Source organism: Rhyacophila brunnea, unplaced genomic scaffold (genome assembly GCF_057557595.1).
Source record: "Rhyacophila brunnea isolate RB1 unplaced genomic scaffold, BYU_Rbru_1.0 scaffold_11, whole genome shotgun sequence".
In the NCBI taxonomy this organism is placed as follows: domain Eukaryota; kingdom Metazoa; phylum Arthropoda; class Insecta; order Trichoptera; family Rhyacophilidae; genus Rhyacophila; species Rhyacophila brunnea.
The window spans coordinates 13,361,144-13,385,603 of record NW_028232763.1 but is presented as its reverse complement, the minus strand read 5'-3'; the positions used below and the strand labels follow the sequence as shown (position 1 = coordinate 13,385,603).

General features: G+C 33.5%; 1 protein-coding gene across 1 annotated transcript; it reads left to right on the top strand.

The window, feature by feature from the left end:
- Positions 1-20,084: 20,084 nt before the first annotated feature.
- Positions 20,085-23,923, top strand: LOC147078385 (uncharacterized). Its single transcript, XM_085960461.1, has 5 exons — positions 20,085-20,090; positions 22,325-22,367; positions 22,410-22,580; positions 22,674-23,036; positions 23,880-23,923. The coding sequence occupies exons 1-5, from the start codon at positions 20,085-20,087 to the stop codon at positions 23,921-23,923; spliced, it is 627 nt and encodes a 208-aa protein (XP_085816587.1).
- Positions 23,924-24,460: the final 537 nt, after the last annotated feature.

Sequence of the window (24,460 nt, the reverse complement as noted above, 5' to 3'; positions counted from 1 at the left end):
ATAGGCTTGACGCAAGGAAACGGTTCCGATCCAGAATAAATCATGGCTGCGACCACGTAGGTAATTGACATGCGCATGTAAATTCAAATTCATTAGGACACCAGGATTTGAAATCATCCCTCGCGATAACAGACAATATTGTTGAGACCTACGAGATTCGATAGAGTGAAAAGTAAGCATGCATTGTAGAAAGGCAGTCGGAAAATAATCATTTGACGAATTATCGAAAGGAAAATAGTTATATGTCTTAAAATAAAGACATCGAAGAAATTTCTTCTGGACGCGTTCTAAAATAAGCTTATAGGAAACCTCATAAGGACACCAGATAATCGACCCACATTCAAGAATGCTACGCACTAATGAGACGTAGAGTGTACGTAAGACATTTGGATTCTTGAATGGTTTGGATTGGCGAGTGATGAACCCTAGAAGCTTACTCGCACGTAGAGCTGTAGAAGTTATATGCGAGTGAAACGGTAACGAAGAATCAAAACTTATCCCAAGATCTTTCGCCTCAGATTGATGCTTTAATGAACTTAATTAACTTAATAATTACTTCTGTCAATACAAAGATAAGAATGGTGCCCTTATTACTAAATTCAGACATACTAAAATCGCACTGGAATCACTATTAAAAGCTGTAATACATTTTTCTCATACATGACTGATTTACATGAAATAATTGCAAGATAAAAATAACTTTTTATATACAACGTTTTTAAATTCTGTTGAACCATATAAACTTAATTGACTAGCTTAAACGATCAAAAAAATTGTACATGGCATGTCATATTGATTTCCATAGTAACGCACGTATACATTAATAATTTAGTTGCTAGGACCCCAGACCCCTAGCAACCAATAATGGTGTCGAAATAACTTTTTATACAAAACAGAATTAATTGAAAATAAATTCAATTCTACTTAAAGATGACTAAACGTATTTAAAAAATGCATTGGCATCGTGTTCTGATATATTCTAAAAGTTTCAAATGTCTAGCTAGTCGGGAAGTTAGTTAAAAATCGATTGCAAGACCTGTACCGGACAAAGAACCACCGGACAAATAAGAATACGAGCTAAGAAAAACGTTGTGATAATAAAATACCATAAAAATATTTTATACGTATTTTAACGTAACTTTAAAGTCAATTTATTGCCACATACTAACGCATTTGCTCAAATTGAAATTCTATTAATATAATTAAACTAAATTAACTATTAATAGTATACCTAAATAACTTACCTATATATTATTAAATGAAAAAAAAAACATATTTGATTTGGTAACGTTTATCTGAATACGTATATTGCACTTTTCAATTTCATACATATTAAAACTGGTTTGTGATAATATACAAATGCTCCAAATATATTCTTTAAATTACGTAATGTATCGCTACGGAGTCTTTTTTTTAAGTTCCCGTGCCATACTTTTGATTTTGAACTGTATCAACCAACGCAATAAATACTCAAAAATAAGCGTATATTTATTGTGAAATTATAAAAAAAAATGCTTTACAAGTGCTTCAAATTTAATTTCGATTAAATAAAGGATATGTCATCATTTTTACATTAAAATTCCATTCCACGATACGTCAACCTAATTTGAATCTGTTTGCGATTTATTAACTTTTCGTCAATCAAGTTTGAAGATTAAATCCAATTAATAATAGGTAAGTACCTATTATGAGATTATTTTCATATAACGGTGACCATACTTTATTCGTAAAAATAGTGGACATCATCGAGTCTTTTTATATTATATATTATTCTGAGCAGCCAATTTAAAGTTTTCCAATAATAACCAAATTCGTGACTTTTTTAGTGTTGCTGCCAATTGAATGTTTTACTCTCAGAATTACATTAAAAAGCTTTTTATAACTTTTCCGAGCTCACAATAGAAAGTCAAGGTCCAGTAAGATAAGTAGGTAGTTTTTGGGTGATTATTGATTTCCGTTTTTTCCGCAGCAAATACCTACAAGCTGATTAATAAAAACAATGTGGCAATGCCTATTTTGAAGAGATGGGAATTATAAAAAGTTGTTACATTACCCTTACAACAAGCTAGAAATGGAGAAAGAAGTAATAAAATAATTACGATAAATTATATTCTGTACTTAATTGTATTTCAATAAATTGTCACACCATTATCAAGAATCAAAATTGACTTATTTAGATAATGTGACAACTGAAATAGGTACATCAACAAATCTAAATAATAACTGCGGAATAATTATAAATGTTTAACTATTAATCATTTGACGTTTCGTCATTAATTATAATGTTTATATATTTAAAAAAAAACCTTTATATTAAACAAATACAATTTAAAACCTAAAGTCGTTGAAAAAACTTGTAATATGTAGACGGGAGCCTAAATATATATGAAAGTGAAGCCGAAGAAACGGATGACTAAGGGCTTGTACCTTGTAATAATCATCAGTACTCGATACTCGCATTAATACCGATACCTGGTAATACTAATGATTAGTACTAAGCTCGTGTATACAAGCCGTATGCTTAATTATTCAATAAGTTGCAATTTGTAAGACACTCCATTTCAGGTTCGTTTGTAGTGAGTTCACAATCTTATTCTATGCAATTTATTTGCCAGGGCGGCACACAAACAAGTGTAAAAAAAGATCTTTTTGTGCAATAATCCATCGTTATTTACTAATATTTACATGAACTACCAGAAATACCCAAATTAAGGTTTAAATGGGTTGGGAGGAAGATTAATCAGTTTTAATAAAAAATCTGATAATATATTTTGCATCTCGTCAACGAGATAAATGTGCTCCATTTATTATCGAATATGGTAATATATGTACTTCTTTTTTAAGTAATAGCAACACGACAAAACAGGTGTCGTGTTCTTTACCATTCATCACTTTGAAAAGTTAACTGATAACCTGCCAGGTGCCAAGTTGGAAACTAATGGGCAAAAGACCAGTGCTGGGCGTGATTGGATGTGTCCGGATCGCGCGATCCCGTTCTTACACACCATAAAAAAACAGTCGCCAAGCTAACCAATTTTTTACGATGATAACTTATTGACATATAGATACAACATAACAAACATACATATTGAAAAAATTGCTTGTGCATTTTACCTACATAATATAAACATACCACATTACCGCACAGTTTTACACATGCATTAAACAAAACATTTTTTTTTCTTTCTAGATGCCTTTATGGATACTTCGCATTTACTATCGAGGTTTCTTAAGGACTTTGGCACGCAAACTACTCTACTTGATGCTAGTCAAATGAAAATTGTGCCGGCTGAGAGAATATGCCTTATTGAAAACTGTTCTTCTACCCGCATCGGGTATTGCTAATTTGAATTCGGCCAGGGCCTATGAAACCGCCTTGCAAAAACCCTGGAAAATTCTTAGTAGCGCAAGGCGGAGGTGATTCTGATGAATATTTTGTCGTATTCATTGGGAACTGAAGACTGCGATTTGTAGTCGAGTTTTTTCCCGTGGTAAAAGAAATGTCGCATAGGACTGATATTCTAAGTATATACTTATCCTATCTTATATGATTGCAGTCACTGGATCTGAAAGGCATGAATCATCTTTACATGTCACCATTTATTATTTTTATTCTTTTTATTACATCAATACAGAAATTAAAAAGTGCAACAAAACATATTGAGAGGTGTGCTGAGCGAGAGAAAGCAATGCAATATGCTTGATGTAAGTAAATAATAGAAACTATAACACTAATCACATTAGCCATACCAGAGCTCGAAATAGAAAATTTTACCAACCGGAGGGCTCAATTATTTTTCGAAAGAAACTATGTTAATTTATTTGTATTGTACCCACCTACTTACTTTGAGTAGACAAATTTAATATCAATATTTAATATTTTTTAACATACATATTTGGGCAGGAAAAGATTGTCAGTGCTGCATATGAAAAATAATCAATTTATAATATGAATTAATATACTGTCTTATAATTATGTTCACCGAAAAGGGCGCAACTGAAAGGAATGAAAGAAATAGGTCCCTTCATCAGCCAGTGAACCAACCTCAGTTGATTACTATAATATATGTGTCGCTAGATTTCAAAATCAGCCAAGTCCATAATAGATGAATAGGAGAAAAACAGCTTTTTGTTTTCTCAAATACACAGTCACAAGGGTGACAGTTTATATTATTTCGAGTATAGAATATTTAAAATTAATACATTCCACATTTTGATAATGCAGAAATGTTAGAAAGCAGTAGTTCTTCAGCAATTCACAAAAAAGTAAAAAGTACCTAAAGGTGGACTTAGCTGATTTTGAAATATAGCGACACATATACTTAGGTATATGTTGTATTCATATTTTACCATGTACCACATTGTATTGATAGTTAATTCCAATGCCCACAGACAGATCTCAAATTGAGATTCAAGATTGAATCCAAATATGCGATTTGTATTGTAATTCTAGCTAGCAGATAGATAAAAATATAGCAATACTTACTGAAGAGGACTAAGGGACAATCAGTCAAGAGCTATTATAATTACCAAGCGCAGAAAACTGTATACTTCGGGCATCTTTTCAAGAATAAGTATGATTTAATTTAACTCATAATGCAGGAAAGATTGAGGGTAGCAGAAGCGTAAGTAAAAGGAGGCGTTGGATATGTGATACAACTGGCTCAGGATTGGGGTTGTACTCTCGCAAATCTTCTATAGTAGACAGCACCGATAGAAGAAGAAAGCTGAGACCGAAATCGCACACATTTGTGATGACTGACGGCGATTTAAAAAAGTAATTTTCACTTACTTATCTATCTACCATTTTTGTCTATGATATATGCTTTGTACGTTATATTATGTGCTTTTATTTAATTAAATAAGAAGCGGTTCTTATAGAAATTTCATAAAATCATTACGTAATAATGTTTATTTATTTTTTAATGTGCGGTAAATCTTGTAAAAAGAAGAAAAAAAACATAAATCTTCGATTGAAACTATAAACTAATTAATAATTTCATGTTTTGCCTTTCTAATCAAATGATTTGCGCCGTCTTTTATTGATTGGAGTTAAAGAATCTTGTAAAATTCTCATATTAATTACAGAAAAATGATTTTTTAATACATTGGAAAATAGCTAAAGAATTTATTCATTAATATAGACCCAAAATTTTGATTTGACGTATAAAGGTTAAAGTGCAATCCATTGAAAACTTTAATGAAAATTTAAGGCCATATTTTATCGTAGATGTGCGGCGATAACTGATTTTTAATGAGCGTTTTCACGGTTATTGAAGTTTTTTTTTTTTTTATGAAAATAATTACTATTACATTTCAATTTAGTCGTCGTAAATGTTATTTCACAAATGATTTCATATTTAAATGTATAAGCACGATTTTAATGCATCTTGACCGGAAGTTGATACACAAAAGGAAATGATTCTGTCTAATCGTTCTTAGTGAAATATACCAACCATTGAATTATGTGTTCTAGAATACGTGAATAATAGTGAATTACTAAATTATCGTGAAATATTTGAGAAAGATTGTAATTATTATTATTACTGCGCTAGTGTGGTGAGATTCAGTGAGGAAAACAATATGAATTTTGTGTGTCCAGCCGAATCCCGCAGTCTACAGATTACGTGGTGCATGTCCCATTTGGTACAAAAATAATTTTTAACAGATATATTTCTGACGTTATGTATGATATTTTTGTTTTTCAATAATAACATTAGGTAGGTATATACATTATGTTTCAATTAATTTATTCATCTTGTTAAGCGTAAGGCATAAAGCCCATTGACGCAGCGAGTGCGGCGCTCGCGCAAAATTTCTACAAGTGGCGCGTAAATCATCGAAAATACAACGTAATCAAATACGCCAGCGCACACTGGACTTGGCGATGCCTTGTGCCCCGCCTGCCGCATGAGTCACCGTTTTTCGCTTCTCGGCGATACGATTTAATGAAAATACAAAGAAGTCCATTCATTGAACACGGCTACCAAAATCACGCTGCTCGAGGCGTAGTCGATCGACGGGCGAGAAGCAATTATTTAATAACAGAGATCTCTTTGTTTAATTTTATCCCGTGTCCTATATTTCGCTGGTTGAATAATGTCGTCGTAAATATTAATTACAAGCCCCGAAATAATTTAATATTTTTATTGCTTTGTTATGAGAAACGCTGTAATAATAATTATTTTGTGCTGCTTGGGCTGCTTATTACATAGGTGAAGGGTAATGCGCGGCAAGAGACGTGTGATTATGGTTATGAATAAACGCTTCATACACCGACTTCGCCCGCTCGACGCGTTCTATGGGCACTATCGCTAAGTGTTACGCAATTTCCATAGGACAGTAGCAATTGAATTCAAAGCAGAAAAACACAAAGGACAATTAATAAAATGAAAGTGGGCATCAAAAGTAGTATCGTGTGTCAAATTAAGTGTTTTACGAATAAAATTTGACAATACTCGACACGCACTTTATTGTAGATGTCATAAGCTTACGCGTTTTGAATCAATCAAATAATTGTTTATCTTTTTCAAATGAAAAAATGTGACTGGTAATTTGCATATCACGAGTTATCTAATAAGAAAGTCTTGCATAAGTTCATAGTAAACTATTACTACGTTATCGTTATCGAATCAAAAGAAATACCAGTTTTTAAAACTCTAACCTTATAACTTAGAATATACATAATTTTGAAAACAGAAATTAAATTAGTTTTTAAATTAGATTAAAAAAGTTTTGAAAAAAGTAAAACACCCCGCAGGAATCGAATCTGCATCTCTCGGGTATCGAGCCTATGCACACAGACCACTATGCTAAAGGCATCATACTTTATTACAACAAATTTTAACTAATGGCTTTTACCTAATACTCCCTGAAGCGCTTTGTAGATTGAGCTACTATCAGCGATCGGCTTTTGTACTTTAAATCAAATTAAGTATGTATTACTTTAATTATTAACCGACGTCACGGATCACTCCAAGATTTTTTGTTGCAACTTACTTGAACTTGCTAATACTTTTTTAAATATATATCTTTTATTCAACGAATAATTCGCAAGATTTAAGAATGTACCATTCTAATTATTGAACATACATAATTTTGAAACACTTCTGAGAAAATATAATATTATACCTTATACCTAACCAATAGAAAAAATCTTTTTGAAGAAAAAAGTAAGACACCCCGCAGGAATCGAACCTGTATCTCTCGGGTATCACGCCCATTCACATATACTACTATGCTAAAGGCGTCATACTTAATTGCGATTTTATTTGCGACGATGTGACTTTGCGACGAAAAAAAGATTTTTTCTATTGGTTATAATAATATATCGTCTCTGTTCTGGCAGAACACACTAACTGGAGAATACTAGTTTTGAGTAATTTGACTTTGAAATTGTTAACATGTTTGAAATGGTCTATCATGTGAGTTTATTAAGTAATCGTAAAAAGGATGACTTTAAAATAAAGACTGTTTATTTATTAAGAGGGTTTCCAGACGGTAAAGTTTGAAATAAGGAACATTTTGGCATAACTAACTCAATATGTAATTTTTTCGAAGTAGTGGCTTCTGCCAGAACAATGACGATATTTTCTCTGAAGTGTTTTCAAAATTGTGTATGTTCAATAATTAGAATGCAACATTCTTAAATCTTGTGAGTTATTCGTTAAATATAAAAAATAGTTAATTATAACTTAGACGTTAGATAACGTGAACTATAACACAAAACCCTAACGAAACTGTGACCGCGACAATACCCAGGGTCGCCGCAAGCCGTTTGCTGCAAATTTAATAACCCCAGACAATAATATTAATCCAACGCTATCATGCACGACCACAATGATACCCAAATAATGCTTTCTCTCGCGATGTAAAACTGTTTTTTTAAACCTATATTATATGCTTAGTAATTGGATAATAAAAAACAAATACTTTCAGGAAGTTAATTTTGAGAGTTCCATATTCAAGATCTCAAATAAATTTATGCAGTGACGTCTCGTATGATTAGATGGTCATGTGTTGCTTGGAAGTGGTAAATTAAAGAACGGGTGCCAATAATACAATTTTAGTGAATAGATTCTGTTGTGACAACAAAATTTTCACATGTGGCGCTAACGATATGTATACTATATATTGTGTGTATTCCTTTAAAATAGCGAAATATGAAGAGTTATTTTAAGTCTACTTAAGGACCCACATGCCCCACGTAGGTCAAAATGGAGATTTTATTGTACTTTCAGAGCATAAGCCTGAACATTCCTTAAACGGTGTAGATAATCTATTTATATAATTTTGAAGCCTTATTAATATTATCCTTAATATTTATTTTAAACATTTGATGACTGAATAAAGTATTTTTATTACACAAAATAGTCTTCTTTTAAACCTCTAGATCTAATGTATTAGAATATAGTCATATTTCAGTACATCCATGTGCAGTGGTGTTAAGATTTTTTAGATTTATTAATTTTTAAACGCATTTATAAAACCATTAGTAAAATTGTTGTTAACATTATATAGTGAAATATTGACGATACAAAATTATATCTATAATCTCTGTGATCCCAAATTTGACAAGAATCAGGCATTTTATTATTTAAAAAAATGGGCACGATTAACACATTTAAGATAATTCTAAAGATACTGATTATAAGCTATGTCTTTGACCATTCAAATATGATAAAATATCCTACGAATAATGATTGTTTTATAATAATTATTGACCTAAGAATAAGGTAGTATTTTTTTGAAATACGCCATTTCTATTGGCATTTCCCAGTGGTTAGGCTACAACATACGACCGTAGCCATAAATTGACAAACTATGATTGAAGTAGGGCGTAAGATCATGTTAACGCGCGTGTTTGAACATGCATCTAACCGAAAAAAACGATATTTTTTTTGTATAATATATATAATATATTTTTATATAATATATATGATGAGAACAGAGAGAGCATACTAATGACATATACATCTTTCCTACGGAGTTTACAGATATACCAAATAATTATTTTTTGGCTTTTATAGGATACGAAAATTCGAATGTTGTTTTTTAGTGTGCTTAATTCAGAACAAGATGACAAAAATTTATGTTATGGTTGCAATATCATCCATTATGTGAATGTTCAGATACTCTCCTCTCCAGAGACTGATGATTTAAATAGCTAAAAATCATTTTGCAAGGCAGATTCTAATTTTGTTGCTTAATGTTACAAGCATTAAACGATTTTTTTTTACACAATGCACCACCACTATTTAAAATGTTTAGATGAACAATCACAAAAATCTTAACGAAGCTTGCGCTCTCATATCTCGTTTAAGATACATTTTTAACGTAAAAAATATTAATTTCATTTGTCAGATAAAATTATTTTTCAACATACACCATAAATACTTAACTATAACTCATAAGAAAAGTAACTGCATGAAAAAATGGTTTATTATGAGATTTTACTAAATGTATAGTATAGTATATGCTCAAAGACTTAAATGGAAATGGGCGGGTCATGTAGCGCGACTACAGTATGAGAGATGGACAAAAATCATTAATTCATGGAACGGCCCAAAAGGGAAACGCTATAGAGGAAGACCCCATGCGAGATGGCAAGACGACATCATAAAGACAGCGGGCCCAAATTGGCTACACATTGCCAAAAACAGAGCCCAGTGGGACTCTTTATAGGAGGCCTTCACCCGAAGAGGGGTTCTTACAAACCAAACAAACTAATAACAAGTTTAATTTATAAACATTATCTAATAGTATTATATACAAAATATTAATATAGGTATATATGTATTATACAAAAATATAAAAAATAATAATAATTAGTATTATATAAACTAGAAAATAAGTAGATAATACAATCATAGATAGATATATATATACATAATAGATATATTCATAGGTTATATATATATATTCATTAGATATAGTCAATTAACTGTCATTTACTTTTGTTTGTAAGAAATAAAAAGGCTTTTTTATTTTTATTATAGTATAATAGAGAATAAAATTTTCCATGAAAGGGAAACTTCGCACAACCTGGAAATACTGTGCCAAATTGATTTGGATTATTTTAATATGAAATTTATCGGAAAATTAATGAAATATGGAACCAAGCAGGAGGGAGCTTTGAGAAGAATGCATACCGAATAAGTGTACAAAATGTAACCACACTCTTCAACTGAGCGGGTCATATCCATTATATACTATAGGTATATACGGTTCCGGAAGTAAATGGAATGAAAGGATGAGAGCTTTTGCAAGTATACGACCAGAGGCGAAGATTAGGGATAATAAAATATACCAATGTCATCACTTACCTTACCTTACCTTAATAAGTTTTTAGTAAAACTTTAGAATCTATTATAGGTATATTATAATAATTTGTTACGAGATAACCATTCTGTCTGCATTAAAACCGATGCGGCAAATAACTAACCATTTGGTTTTGTTTAAAACATTATCAGACAAAAATTGCGACCCTTTTCATGTTGATTTTTGAAAACCAACTTCTCTGTTTATTCATGAAAGAGTTCATTTAGTCTCTTTCTAAAAGTTTTTCTATTCACATGTTCAATACCTTCAATTTTAATGCCTTGCCGTTTATCTATTTTATTTCAAATTTAACGATACGTTCTATTTTTTGTTGTTTTATAAATTGTGGGTACGTGACTTTCATAGTAACCTACCTATAGTACCTTAATTATATTACTGATGTCAAAATAATAATAACATGAAATTAATTCGAGAGGAAACATCCTGAGATACAGTAGTACTTTCGTGCACAAATAATTTATCTTCATAATCCATTGTTAATCCGTCATAATATTAGAACGGCTCAAAACCGTCCCTATCGACAGTGAGGACTAGGGAATTCAATCCCGAGCCAAAATTTCGATCACGGGATTTTGGGATTACAATTTGACAATCCCGGGATTGGCATTTTTTTCCATAGTTAATATAAAATTTTTATATTTACAAATAACATTGATAAAATCGGTCAAAAATAAATTTTGTATAATTTATACTAGGTACATATTTAAGATATTTATTGTTAAATATTGTGTACGTTCAGTTCAATCTTGGAAATACATAGGTTTAATTGAGTAAATAATATTTTAATATAAAAAATAATGTGAAAGTAAATTATTTGTTATTTATTCATGAAAAAATAACAAATAAAATACAATTTCAATTAAAATAAGAAATAGCATATTGCGTTGAAAAATTTTAAAGATTTAGGAAATTAAAACATTAGAATATAATATTATATAATAAATACTAGAATAGCATTTTCTGGTAGTGTGCAATGGCTTACTTTCTATAAAAAGAAGACAGCTTAGTTGTAAATGGATTAAACGTCTAACTAAATGTTTCTTGGTTTATTTATTCTATTTCTCAAATTCACTTTACGGATCTGCATCGTACATATTATGTGGAGTGTTTAATTTATGTTAAACTATTTACAAATATAACGATTTTCATTTATAAAATTTCGTAAAATCAATATTGTGTTTAGTGTTTACTTAATATGTTATATGTAAATTGTGTTTCTGATAGTAAAGACTTAATGGGAATGGGTTAGCGAGATTTAAAATAGTAAAGAAAATCATGGTGTATGGCCTTTCCGCTTCATAAATCTAATTAGTCAGCCAAATATGAAACTGCCGTAAAACGTATGAAATCATGGTGGAATTACTTTGTTAAAAGTGCGAAGAATTGTTTTTTCCCAATCTTTCTCATTTTTATTAATTTGTGTGAAAAAATAAAATGAATTGGCAACTTACACATGAGTTGTAAATCAAACTTCATTCAAACTTAGTTTTTTTCTAATGTAGTTATTTGTTATTAAAATTATTTTTTCTGTTATATTTTCGTTTTTATTTTATTTTCCATAAAAATTGATAAAAAATCAATCCCGAAAGTTTCGGGATTATGTTTACCAATCCCGGGATTCATATGTATCGAAAATAGTTCGGGATCCCGGGATTGAAATCCCTAGTGAGGACGAACTTGTGAACTGCGTAATGATTTCAAAGTACCTGCATGAATTGAATCGACTGGATAATGCAATTAGAACAGTTCCAAAATAATCTTGTATATAGAAAATAAATTTGAGAATTAAATAGTAGAAATTATTCCTGAAAATCAATTAGTAGCGTATAATACAAGAATGGAAGTCTATTCCGCGTATATTTAATTCAATTAAAATGTTTAGATCAACTTATTATGTGTGTGAGAAATTGTATTATTCAATGACTTTTACTAAATTTGCAAAAAGAAATCACCTAACAAAGAAATTATTGCTGCATATGTAATTATATTATTAATAAAAAACAGAATATTTCGCAAAGAGAGGAATATTCTTCACATTTAATTGAATTTTATTGTTATTCTTCTGATATAGAATTGAATTTTTTAAAGCCATGATCGCTCATAAGAAGGCCGTATTATTTATAGGCCTTCACGGAGTGGGGGACGTATTAACAGATTTGTGTTTTTAATATATCAAAAATAAAAAGGTCCCGTAAACTACTGAATCTTAGGGGTACAATTGGTACGACGGCATTACAAATATTCGAGTTTGTGAGCAGACTCGGCAGTCCTCGGTGATTTGAGTAATCACGAAGAGACGCTTCACGTGGTTGGGACTTGTGTTCCGGATGTCGCCAGAAAGTGCAACACTTCGTACCCTTGTGGTACAGGATCAAAAGTTTCGTCACCGTGGCCGACCCTCCCTCAACATTCAGCGGTGCTACAAAAGCAATCTACGCGCTGCAGGTCTCACATGGTGGGAGGCGCAAGAGATGGACCGAGGGAAGTGACGCGACCTTGTGCTTGCCATATGCCCCAACACTGGGGTGTGATAGAGTGAAGTAAGTAGGTGAGCGAGTAAACTACCTTACTCATAGACAATTGGGTTTGTACATAATTACAAACATATTCTTTCGTAAACAGAAAGATTAATTCTACCTGGATTTCGATTACCGTGTAATATACCTATCTAGGTATATTGTAAATTTGTTTGCATTTTTTTAAAATAATTATTGTCTTATTTTGTCAACGTATCTGCACGCATCCGGCTAAAATTTAAATAAATGTTCACATACAATATGTTTTAAATACGAATTCTACCTATATCGCATTGTGAGTGCATGTATTTGACATATTCTGTTTACGTGAAATTTTGTATTTAAAAAGGTAAATTTCTATAACAGTTAGTTCTATAAAAATTTTCCTTCATTTTTATAATAACTCAAATCAAATATTCGACCGGAAATTTGGAGTTAATTTTTTTTTAAACAAATTTATTTTTATCCACGTGCACGTGGGAAAACGTTCGCCATCGCTGTCCTAGGTTCACTAATAAACACAGTTCTGGTTCCGGTTGGTGCTCCTTGGACTTCGTCATCTTCATCTACCCACTCTTTCAACCAATTCAATACAGTGCTATGAAAATGAGAACACTTAATATGATACGATAATTTTATTAAGTTTTTACTACCAACCTTATTGAAATAATCGCGAGTTTGGTATGGATGTCAGTGGCACACCCAGGGGGGGGGGGGGGGCAAGGGGCCCTGGCACCTCCCAAACATGAAAATTCTCCGAATGATTTTAAACATTGAAATTGAAAGCCAATAAACTATACCTTGGGCGCTTAGACAAATAAAAACACGGCAAAAAATGATTTGTAATTTTCCAATACCCTTTTTAGAAAAATTTCTTAGATTTTAATTTCTAATACAAAAATTTCGAAACACTAATAAATGTCGGGTTTTTTTAGAAACCCAATCCTTAATGGAACTGTCAAAAAATTCTCGGTGTCCACCCGGATTCCGGAGTGGTGTAGGTCATGGCTGGGAGGGCTGACAGGGCTCTAGCCTGAGGGCCCGGGCTGTGGGGAGCCCGGCGTGTCGGGTTGACCAGATAAGTGAGATAAACACACATCATAAATTAGCTTTATCAGCAAAGCAGCTTAAGCAGCGCTATTAGACTTCATGACCAAGAGCATTTTAAATTATATAATTGTGCAATATATTTTCTGATTATTATGTGTTGTTACTTGACAACTCCATTATTAAAGTAGATGTATTAAAAATCGCCAATAATTCACTGTATAAATACTCTTAATTTGAACTAAAACACAATTTGAAAAACGCTACTAGGTATATAGCATCACATTGCCTTTAATCTTAGCAGTATGTAGGGGGCCCGCCTAATATCCTAGCCTGAGGGCCCGTTTCAGGATGCGGGGGCCATGGTATAGGTACACCGAGTGCAATAGACAAAAAACCGATAAACGAGGAATTAGGCTGTGTTGTGTTGAGTAGGTTTGTGTATAAGTTAAATGCACTAATACTTTTTTTTGTCCATTTTCAATTAATATTTTGGAACCTCAATATTAAAAAACCAAAAATCGACGATAAACATTCGGCGAAAAGAACGACTACACCCACTAGTCGGTGGTGGTGTAAATCAAAAGAACATTTTTTTCAGTGGAATTCGGCATATATATTGTAGCTCTCTAGACAAAGCGGGTAGCACAGCCGATAATATTTGAGTAATTTTTTAGCATACTAGGCGCACATGTTCAGCATGGTCGCTGTTAGTTACTTCCAATCCGTCAGCCGTTGATGACACGCTCAACGGTTACCGCCGTTATGCCTCCAATTTAATAACAACTAGGAGAAAATACATGTACAAATATACTGCCGTGTATTGTTTGCCTATGGGACTAATTTACATTCTCCTCCTTGCCCCCCCCCCCCCAATATTAAATCCTGAGTGCGCCACTGATGGATGTATTGAGATCATCTCAATTTGAAATGATGGAATAAATCATAAATACATTGTTAACAATAATTTTTAACATACAATGTACTTTATCGTAAACTATTCATAATAGAGGATTTAACTATTATCGATTTCACCTCTGATGAGCGATGCGTGGGATTGAAATAAACTTAACTAAAAACCAGGTATAATTTGGACAATCTATAAGTACTATACCTATATTATATAATATTATCTATTTATTTAAAAAAGACACATTGAGCACATAACAAATTATTAATTCAAGACGTTCATGTCATGTCATGTTGACATCTAGAATAAAAAGTACAAGTACCTAAATCAACTTGGAAGAAAAAACAAACCGAAAAATAATTTTATAGCAAAAGAAATAAAATAAAAAAACAACAATAATTCAATAAAATTACAAATTAAACAATAAAATAGAATTTTTAAAACAAAATACATATTGTATCGCTAAAAACATCGCTAGTCACTCACGATGGCCTATAACGTCGTTGGTCCGAGGTTCGAATCCTGGGTCTGGCAAGTACGCAATATTGTTTTTCAATTTGTGTATGAGTCAGTGTATGGACCTAATAGGTTGAGCAAGTAACTGACATCCATTTCTCGTAACAACAAAATCTGTTAATACAAACCTCCACTTTGTGGAGGCCCATATTATGATCTTATTAGGATCGGACATGGTCGAATAATAAAATAAAAATGTTTCTAGGGAGTACATTGATCACGGAGGGAGGGAAGATCTAGGGAGTTCATTGACCAACGCTATTGGTTTCTGGTGAGCCTGACATGAGGAAACAGCTTTCACCCAAAATAGGTAATGGATGCGACCACGCATGTAATTGACGGGTCCATAAAAATAAAAGGTTTCCAGAGAAAAATGCTTTAGAGCAGAAGTGACCTACGAACTTCAAGAGAATGAATGGCAAGCATGCCTTGAAGAAAGTTAGTCGGTATATTATTATGGGTTATAATATTTATCTACACGTCCTTCTGTTCCTATTTGTTCCGTTATAACCCAAAAATTAGTAGATCACATTAAATTGTTGGTACTAAATTATTTTTTTCTAGTGCTCTGGCCTCTCTACATCCTCTTAAAAAACTATTTTCTTTTGTTAATGAACCAATCAAAATAAAACCTATATCGATGAGACCGGTACCGATTTATTAGTTTCATCGCTATATCTCAAAATGTTCCAAAGTTCAAAGATGAAAAGATTCGAAAATAACTCCTCGCGAGTAGTTAAAGCGGTCAGATAGCAGCGGTGGAGTGGTGAGGTGTAATAAAAAAGGGGATATAGTCCTTAATCGCTAGCAGTCTCCATTATAGCAATCTTCGATACCGGTACCAATTTATTAGCTTCAGCTCGATATTTCAAAAGGTTCCAAAGTTATAGGACGAAACTACTCGAAAATAACGCACTTGAAACAACTATTCGTCAGAAGGTAAAGCGGCCGGATAGCAGCGGTGGAGTGGTGAGGTGAGGTGCGAGTAAAGGGGGCGCGAATATAGCCTTTGGTCCCCGTAATTGCAAGCAGTCTCCATTATAACAATCTTTGATACCAGTGATGAACCTAAGCAGAGTGTCGCTGTTAGACAAAATTGAAACTGATCCTAATTAGTCTTACTAGCTCAACTTGTCATTAACGTCTAGATAATTTTCTTTTTTCTAGAGTCTTTTCCAGCGCAGTAATATAACACTGTCAGTGGCGCACCCAGGATTTAATATGGGGGGGGGGGCAAGGAGGAGAATGTAAATTAGTTTCATAATATATGCTCTTTTTCTTCTTCACAGCCTAATTTCTCGTTTATCGCCCTTTTGTCTATTGCACTCGGTGTACCTACACCATGGTCCCCACATCCTAAAACGGGCCCTCAGGCTAGGATATTTGGCGGGCCCCCTACCAACCGCTAAGATTAAAGGCAGTGTGAAACACTACATTAACGTTTTTCAAATTGTGTTTTAGTTCAAATTAAGGGTACTTACTTATACAGTAAATTATTGGCGATTTTTAATACATATCTACTTTAATAATGGAGCTGTCAAGTATCGACACATAATAATCAAAAAATATATTGCACGATTATTTAATTGAAAATGTTCATGGCTATGAAGTATAATAGCGCCGCAGGCGACTTTTTTACTATTAAAGCTAATTTATGATGTGTGTTTATTTCACTTATCTGGTCAACCCGACACGCCGGACCCCCCACAGCCCGGGCCCCCAGGCTAGAGCCCTATCAGCCCTCCCCAGCCATGACCTACATCTATTCTGGAATTCAGGTGGACACCGAGAATTTTTTGACAGTTCCATTAGGGATTGGGTTTCTAAAAAAACCTGACATTAGTGTTTCGAAATTTTTGTGTTAGAAATTAAAATCTAAGAAATTTTTCTAAAAAGGGTGCTGGAGAATAACAAATCATTTTTTTGGCGTGTTTTTATTTGTCTTAGCCCAAAGGTATAGTTTATTGGCTTTCAATTTCAATGTTTAAAATCATTCTGATGATTTTCATGTTTGGGGGGTGCCAGGGCCCCTTGCCCCCCCCCCCCTAGGTGTGCCACTGAACACTGTATTATTCTGTCAATAAATTACCGACCGATGTAATATTATTTACGTCTGAGCAAAAAAAATGACTCGTTATTGATTTATTTCTAAATACGAGGGTGGGTCAATAATTCCTTAGAAAAAAGCATTAAAACAGTTTTTATTTTTGTATTTTTTTTTATTTCTCAACATAATCTCCTTGGAGCTCAATACACTTGGTTAGACGTTTCTCAATTTTTTTTAAACCGTCAGAAAAATAAGTTTTCGGAAGGTCCTCAAAATAAGCATTTGTCCGATCGATGACTTCTTCATTTGAAAAAAAACGTTGTCCACTTAGCCATTTTTTTAAGTTTGGGAAAAGGAAAAAGTCACTGGGAGCTAAATCTGGCGAATACGGTGGGTGGTTGACCAATTCGAACTTCAATTCTTCAATTTTAGCCATTGATCGTAAACATGTGTAAACACGGGCATTGTCCTGATGAAAGAGGATTTTTTTCCTGTTTAAATGAGGCCGTTTTTCTTCAATTTTGTTTTTTAGCTGGTCCAATAAAGATGCATAATAATCCCCTGTTATTGTTTTTCCTTTTTCCAAATAGTCAACGAAAATAATTTCACGTGCATCCCAAAATACAGTAGCCATAACCTTACCAGCTGATTTTACGGTTTTCGCCTTCTTTGGACATGGTTTGCCTTCGCAATCCACTGCTTTGACTGTTCTTTCGTCTCGGGAGTATAGTGGTGTATCCATGTTTCATCTACAGTCACAAAGCGACGAAAAAATTCATCCGGATTGCGTTGCATGAGCGACAACAGGGCTTTAGAGGCCACCAGCCTATTGCGTTTATTGTCGACTGTGAGCAAACGCGGCACCCATCTTGCAGAAATATTTTTCATGTCCAATTTGTCATGTAAAATAGAAATGACGCTACCTTTTGAGATCCCTGTAACCTCATTATCTCACTCAACTTTAATCTTCGGTCACTTAACACCATATCGTGGATTTTATTGATCATTTCTGGTGTAGTCACCTCTACAGGACGTCCTGAGCGTGGTTCATCCTTTGTTGATGTACGACCACGTTTAAATTCATTTAACCAGTTATAAATAGTTGCAAGTGAAGGAGCAGATATGCCGTGAACTAAATCCAACTCATTTTTTATTTCCTTTGCTGTTAACCCTTTTATATTAAAATGTTTAATAACAGCTCTAAACTCAATTTTCTCCATTTTCCATTTTTCCATTTTCCACAAGCAATTTTTTTTTTAAATGTACGAGAAACACACAACAACCCGACCAATCTGATTGAAACTTCGCAGCATACTGAATCGGTAGTGCCGCTGCATGAAAACAAACCACTTACAGTACTAGTCGCGCCACCTGTCGGCTTTTCTAAGGACCTATTGACCCACCCTCGTACCATATGCGTGATCCAAGGATTTGGGAATGTCTCTTAACATTTAGTTGGCCGCAGATTATTAACAACTTACAGTAATCTGAATTTAACCGAAAAAATATACGGCGATTCACCCTTTTTTATTTGTCGCCCTACATATAACTGCCCCTCCATGCGGCGCATTGTATGCCTGCCCGTATGACAATATAAAATTGGCTATTTTATGAAAATTATATGCGAGATTGGACAATTAAACGTTGGGATAAAAGTAGCCTGAAATGGAGCATGCTGCTTGAATCTATGTGATAAATACGCTGACTGATTTTGAGAACACCATAATATAAAAAAATAACCACGTGTTTTAACGATGCACTATTTTTTATTATGTATATTTTATACAAATTGTTGTTTTAATTTAATAAAACGCATTTTTTTTGTAGTACTTATTCCACTTTTAGTCAATAAATTAGGACCGGTTTCGTCCGCCTCAGAGGGACATTTTCAACTGAATACAGTTTATAGAATAAGTACTACAAAAAATGGCGTTTTATTAAATTGAAACAACAATACAATGCAGTTCCACCATGAATGACAGTTAACAAAATAAAAGAAATTTTATACAAACACGATTTAGTTGCATCTTATCTAATATATTCGCATAAGTAATTATTCTCCTTCAGAAAAAATCTATTAAGTATCAAAGATAAGTATAATATAATATGATATTAGCAATTTCTGCCTTAATTTGCTGTCTACGGGATGTCACTAATGTTAACTTTTTCGACCATGTCCGATTCTAATAAGATCATAATATTATGTTACATAGTTGTAAAATAGCACTGTGTGTTATAATTAATTGCGTTTTGTCTTCAATAACACTATCATCAAAACATTAAGATTAGTTGAACATGCCTGATATATACATCGGATATAAATTAAGTTAAACATCAGTCCATAATCATAAAATAGTAGCACAGATCTAAATATAACCGATTTATCCCACAATGGTCGTTGCCGTATCGAAATAAAGTTAACTATCGACTACATAATATTTACCGGCGATGATTGAGAGAGGCGTCCGAAAGAATAAAGCCAACACTTGCGCTTTTTGTGCAATGTTTGGTTTTAGAGAGGCGGCCTGGACGATGCGATGTAGACCTCCATATCCTTTCCCTCTCCATCGTCTGGCTTCGGCTTCGGCCCGGGCCATCGTGAGAATGTACCAGCCCCCGTATCATCGGAAGGCTTCCCTACCAGTATAAAAGATCGGCGCACTTTTCTGATAGACATCATTCGCAGTTTAGTGATTTAACTGCAATCATGAAGGTAAATCATCAAACCAACATTACGATTTTATCAAATTCTTAACAATTGACCTAGTCTAGAGTTTAAAACAAAGACTTAATATCCATTTTCGTCTTATAATATTTGCTAAAATATACAGAAAAAAGTGATAGTGTTTACGTGATACATAATGTGAAAAATTTCTAATAATAAAAAACGTAATATAATAAATACAACATAACATTGTCTGTATAATAAAGTGACACCGCACAGATTTGAAAATAATTACAAGATAAAAAGAACATTTTATATACAACGTTTTTAAATTTTCTGTTGAATCATATAAACTTGACTTGACTAGTTTAAACGATCAAAAAAAATGTACTTGATAGAAATAATACTGAAATGCCATTTTGAGAATTCATATTGATTTCCATAGTAACGCACGTATATATTAATAATTTAGTTGCTAGGACCCCAGACCCCTAGTAACCAATAATATTGGATTGGATTACGGATTTCTTCCGAAATAACTTTTCATACAAAACAGAATTAACTGAAAATGAATTCAATTCTATTTAAAGATGGCTAAAAGTATTTAAAAATGCATTGGCATCGTGTTCTGATATATTCTAAAAGTTTCAAATGTCTAGCTAGTCGGGTAGTTATTTAAAAATCGATTGCAATATTTGTACTGGATAAACAACCACCGGACAAATAAGAATACGACCTAATAAAAACGTTGTAAAATGGAATTATTATTATATCATATTTATGTTTTTAAATTAAACTTCATAATGTGAATACTTTATTTAATATAATAATACTCCATTCAACAAATTTAGTTGGCTCTATTTTCGTACGTGAAACAAGTCCTGATCATTACTAATAACTCGCGGATGCATTAGTTATAGCATTGTTTCGTTGGACGAATTATTATTTTCCCCTTGCATTGTTACAAGATTCATATTTGAAATGCAGCAAATAATTAACTAATATTTCACATAAAAAATGTTATACTTAGAGTAAGTAACACTTACAATTAAAAAAAAAACTTATCAAGTCATATTAGATTTAAAAAAAAACACGGTTATCATGCATTAATATTTGAACTATTTATTATAGTAAATTCACCTGCTATTGAGATAATAAGTAAACGTTCACCTGCTTTCAAAACAATATGTTTAAATAGATTGTATTGATTAAAAAAAAAAACGACTTTCTTTGTCAAAAAATTAGAAAACATTTACTGTTTGACATTAAATTAAAAAATCCCTAGTAGTGTTTGTAGTTTTTATTTTATGTTGGGACCTTTGAGTCTCGTAATTCGCCAGTATTCGTTATTATCATATATATTAATTTAAAATTAGGTTTTCGTATATGTTAATAACGCATTTGTTTATGAGTTATAGATGGATTCTTATGACTACATATAGAATTGACATAATATATACACAATAATGACAACAAAAGAGAACTAATTAATTGATATTCTTACTTAGGTTAAAAACTTTTAGATACATATTACGTACTTACATCAAATGTTTAATAACATTGAAACTGATCTAAAAGAGTAAATTATTTTTGAGCCCCCGCTAACTAATTATACATACTTAGTTTTTAATTATTTTGTGAATACGGCTAGGGTCATCGCCCACACTGTCGCAAGCTGCTGCAAATACGCGGTAACTTGCAGTGTCTTGCAGTAAGATGCTCAGCTAAACTTTTTTTATCTACCATCGTACCTACGTCCTGTTAAATGATATAAATATAAAAAGTTATTTCCTTTCCCAATGTATGTTAACTTAAGATTTATTATATTTTTATTTTATCTGACAGAAAAGAGGAAATTAATAACATTGTAACTTGTAGTTTTAACTTTTTATTTAATGCACTTCCAGCTTACTCGTTTTAACTTATCTATACCTACTATAATTCTAGTTTTGCATTATCTTGTGACTTTCATATTTTTTGATAGTTTTTTCCGGACGGGAACTGTTTTTATTTAACGACTGTTAGATGGAGCGTTTTGTTTTACTGACCAATTAACTTGTTGACTGCGGAGCATTTAATTACAATTTAATTACCGCATTTAAATAACATGCTAATTATATCGAATGGTCAATTAATTAGTATACAACAGGTGTACCGTCCACGTGGAAAGGAATAACTTTTTTCTCTTTTCGCCGCTAGTGTCGCTATAATGGATAATAATAATTATATTATGTTGAATAACCACTTTCCAGGTCTTCATTATTATGATTATTATGTTTCAGGTATTCGTTTGCTTGTTGGCTCTTGCTGTCGCCGCGAACGCTGGCGGAGGCGGCTGGTCCGGTAGCAGTGGAGGCGGCTACGGAGGCGGCTATGGAGGCGGAGGCGGCGGCTTCGGCAGCGGTGGCCACGGTGGAGGCGGATTCGGAGGCAGCAGCCTCGGAAGCTATAGCGGTGGAGGCGGCGGCTGGAAGAGCAGCGGCGGATTCGGAGGCGGAAGCCTAGGCGGATACTCCAGCGGCGGTCACGGAGGATTCGGTGGCGGCAGTCTCGGAGGATATTCCAGCGGCGGTCATGGAGGAATCGGCGGAGGATACTCCAGCGGCGGATTCGGTGGTGGCGGACATGGAGGCGGCGGCGGCGGATACGGAGGAGGAGGCGGTGGCCATGGAGGTTTCGGACGAAGCCTGGGAGGATTCAGCGGAGGACACGGAGGATTCGGCGGTAGCTCCGGAGGATTCGGTGGATTCAAGAGCGGAGGCAGCAGCTTGGGAGGATACTCCAGCGGTGGACATGGAGGATTCGGCGGCGGTAGCCTCGGAGGATACTCCAGCGGCGGTCATGGAGGATTTGGCGGTGGAAGCTTAGGAGGATACTCCAGCGGTGGTCATGGAGGATTCGGCGGTGGAAGCCTTGGAGGATACTCCAGCGGCGGATTCGGCGGCGGACATGGCGGCGGCGGCGGTGGCGGATATGGAGGCGGATATGGTGGAGGTATAACTTTTTTATTATTTTTAAGTTGTTATAATTTATTAACAATAGCGCTCCGTCGGATGAGAGTTCATTGTTTTGTAACGTCTCCAAACATAATTGATATACAATTATTCATGCTCAAAGTGACGATGGCCCTGATTTAAATCAACTGTCACTGTCCATTACATAGGCAGTAGGTAACTACATATTATAGTTATTAGATGTTCACTTGTTTGAAACGGTTACATGTAAATTGTACGTAAAACATTTCACCGTAACACAATTCGCTGTGAGCTTTCTTATCGGAAAGAGATGACATTATACTATACGGTCTCCAATTTTATTAGATTCAATATGAACATTAATTCAATTTTGACAAAAATCTGATTTTGGCAAAACTCATGAGTAAAGTTCAAGAATGAAAACCTAACCTAACCTAACAAATTTAATAATCCAGTTCCAGTATATCGGCTATTTTCAAAATCTGTAAGTAAAGTGTAAACCGGCAAGACTGTATTTTATTTAGACTTTAATTTTTACGACACAAAGAGGTTGGATGGTATTTAATATACGGCCATTTATTTCCGATACAACATTTCACGGTGAAGTGTGATACGGCGAACTGCATACGTACACGGTTTGAATCTCTTTGGTTTGAAACAATAAGCTCAACCACGGAGCCTCTGTGACAACTTCAAGGTTTAGTCAGTATTTGATAACAAATGAATACACACCCTTGTAATTTGATTTGTTAAATTTATTGTTTTTATCGTTGTTTCATTATCTTACTTCTTACTATATTGAATTTTCAAAGAAATTTTCTATTCCTACCAAGATGTTTACAATGTATTTTTATAATTGCAGGCAAATCTGGCGGTGGCGGTGGATGGTCCAAGGGCGGTGAGTAATGAAACAATTACTTTTATTGTATAAATAAATTCATACTGTATAATTTCTTTATAAACTCACCATAAATACTTTTATAGTGAAAGCATTACATTTTAGTTATTGCATTCACACGATTGTACAATAGACACTGAAAGTGCAGTTACCTTAAACGTCGGCCTATAGCGTCGTGGGTCCCAGGTTCGAATCCTGGATCTGGCAAGTACACATAATATTGTTTTTCAATGTGTGCATGAGTCAGAGTATGGACCTAATAGGTTGATATCCATTTCTCGTTAAAAAAAACTGTTAATACAAACCTTCAACTCTGTGAAATCCATATATTATGATCTTATTAGGATCGGACATGGTCGGAATTATTCAGCCACGATAATAATATACACACTGTTACATCTAATGATTATTGATGTTAACTATTAGTAATTTAGTTCAAGTTAGGGATTGCAATACCGAATGAAAATACTAATACCGGTATTTCTAATTGAATACCGGTATTAATACCGGTATTCTTGAAAAATATAAAAAAACAGAAACCAAAA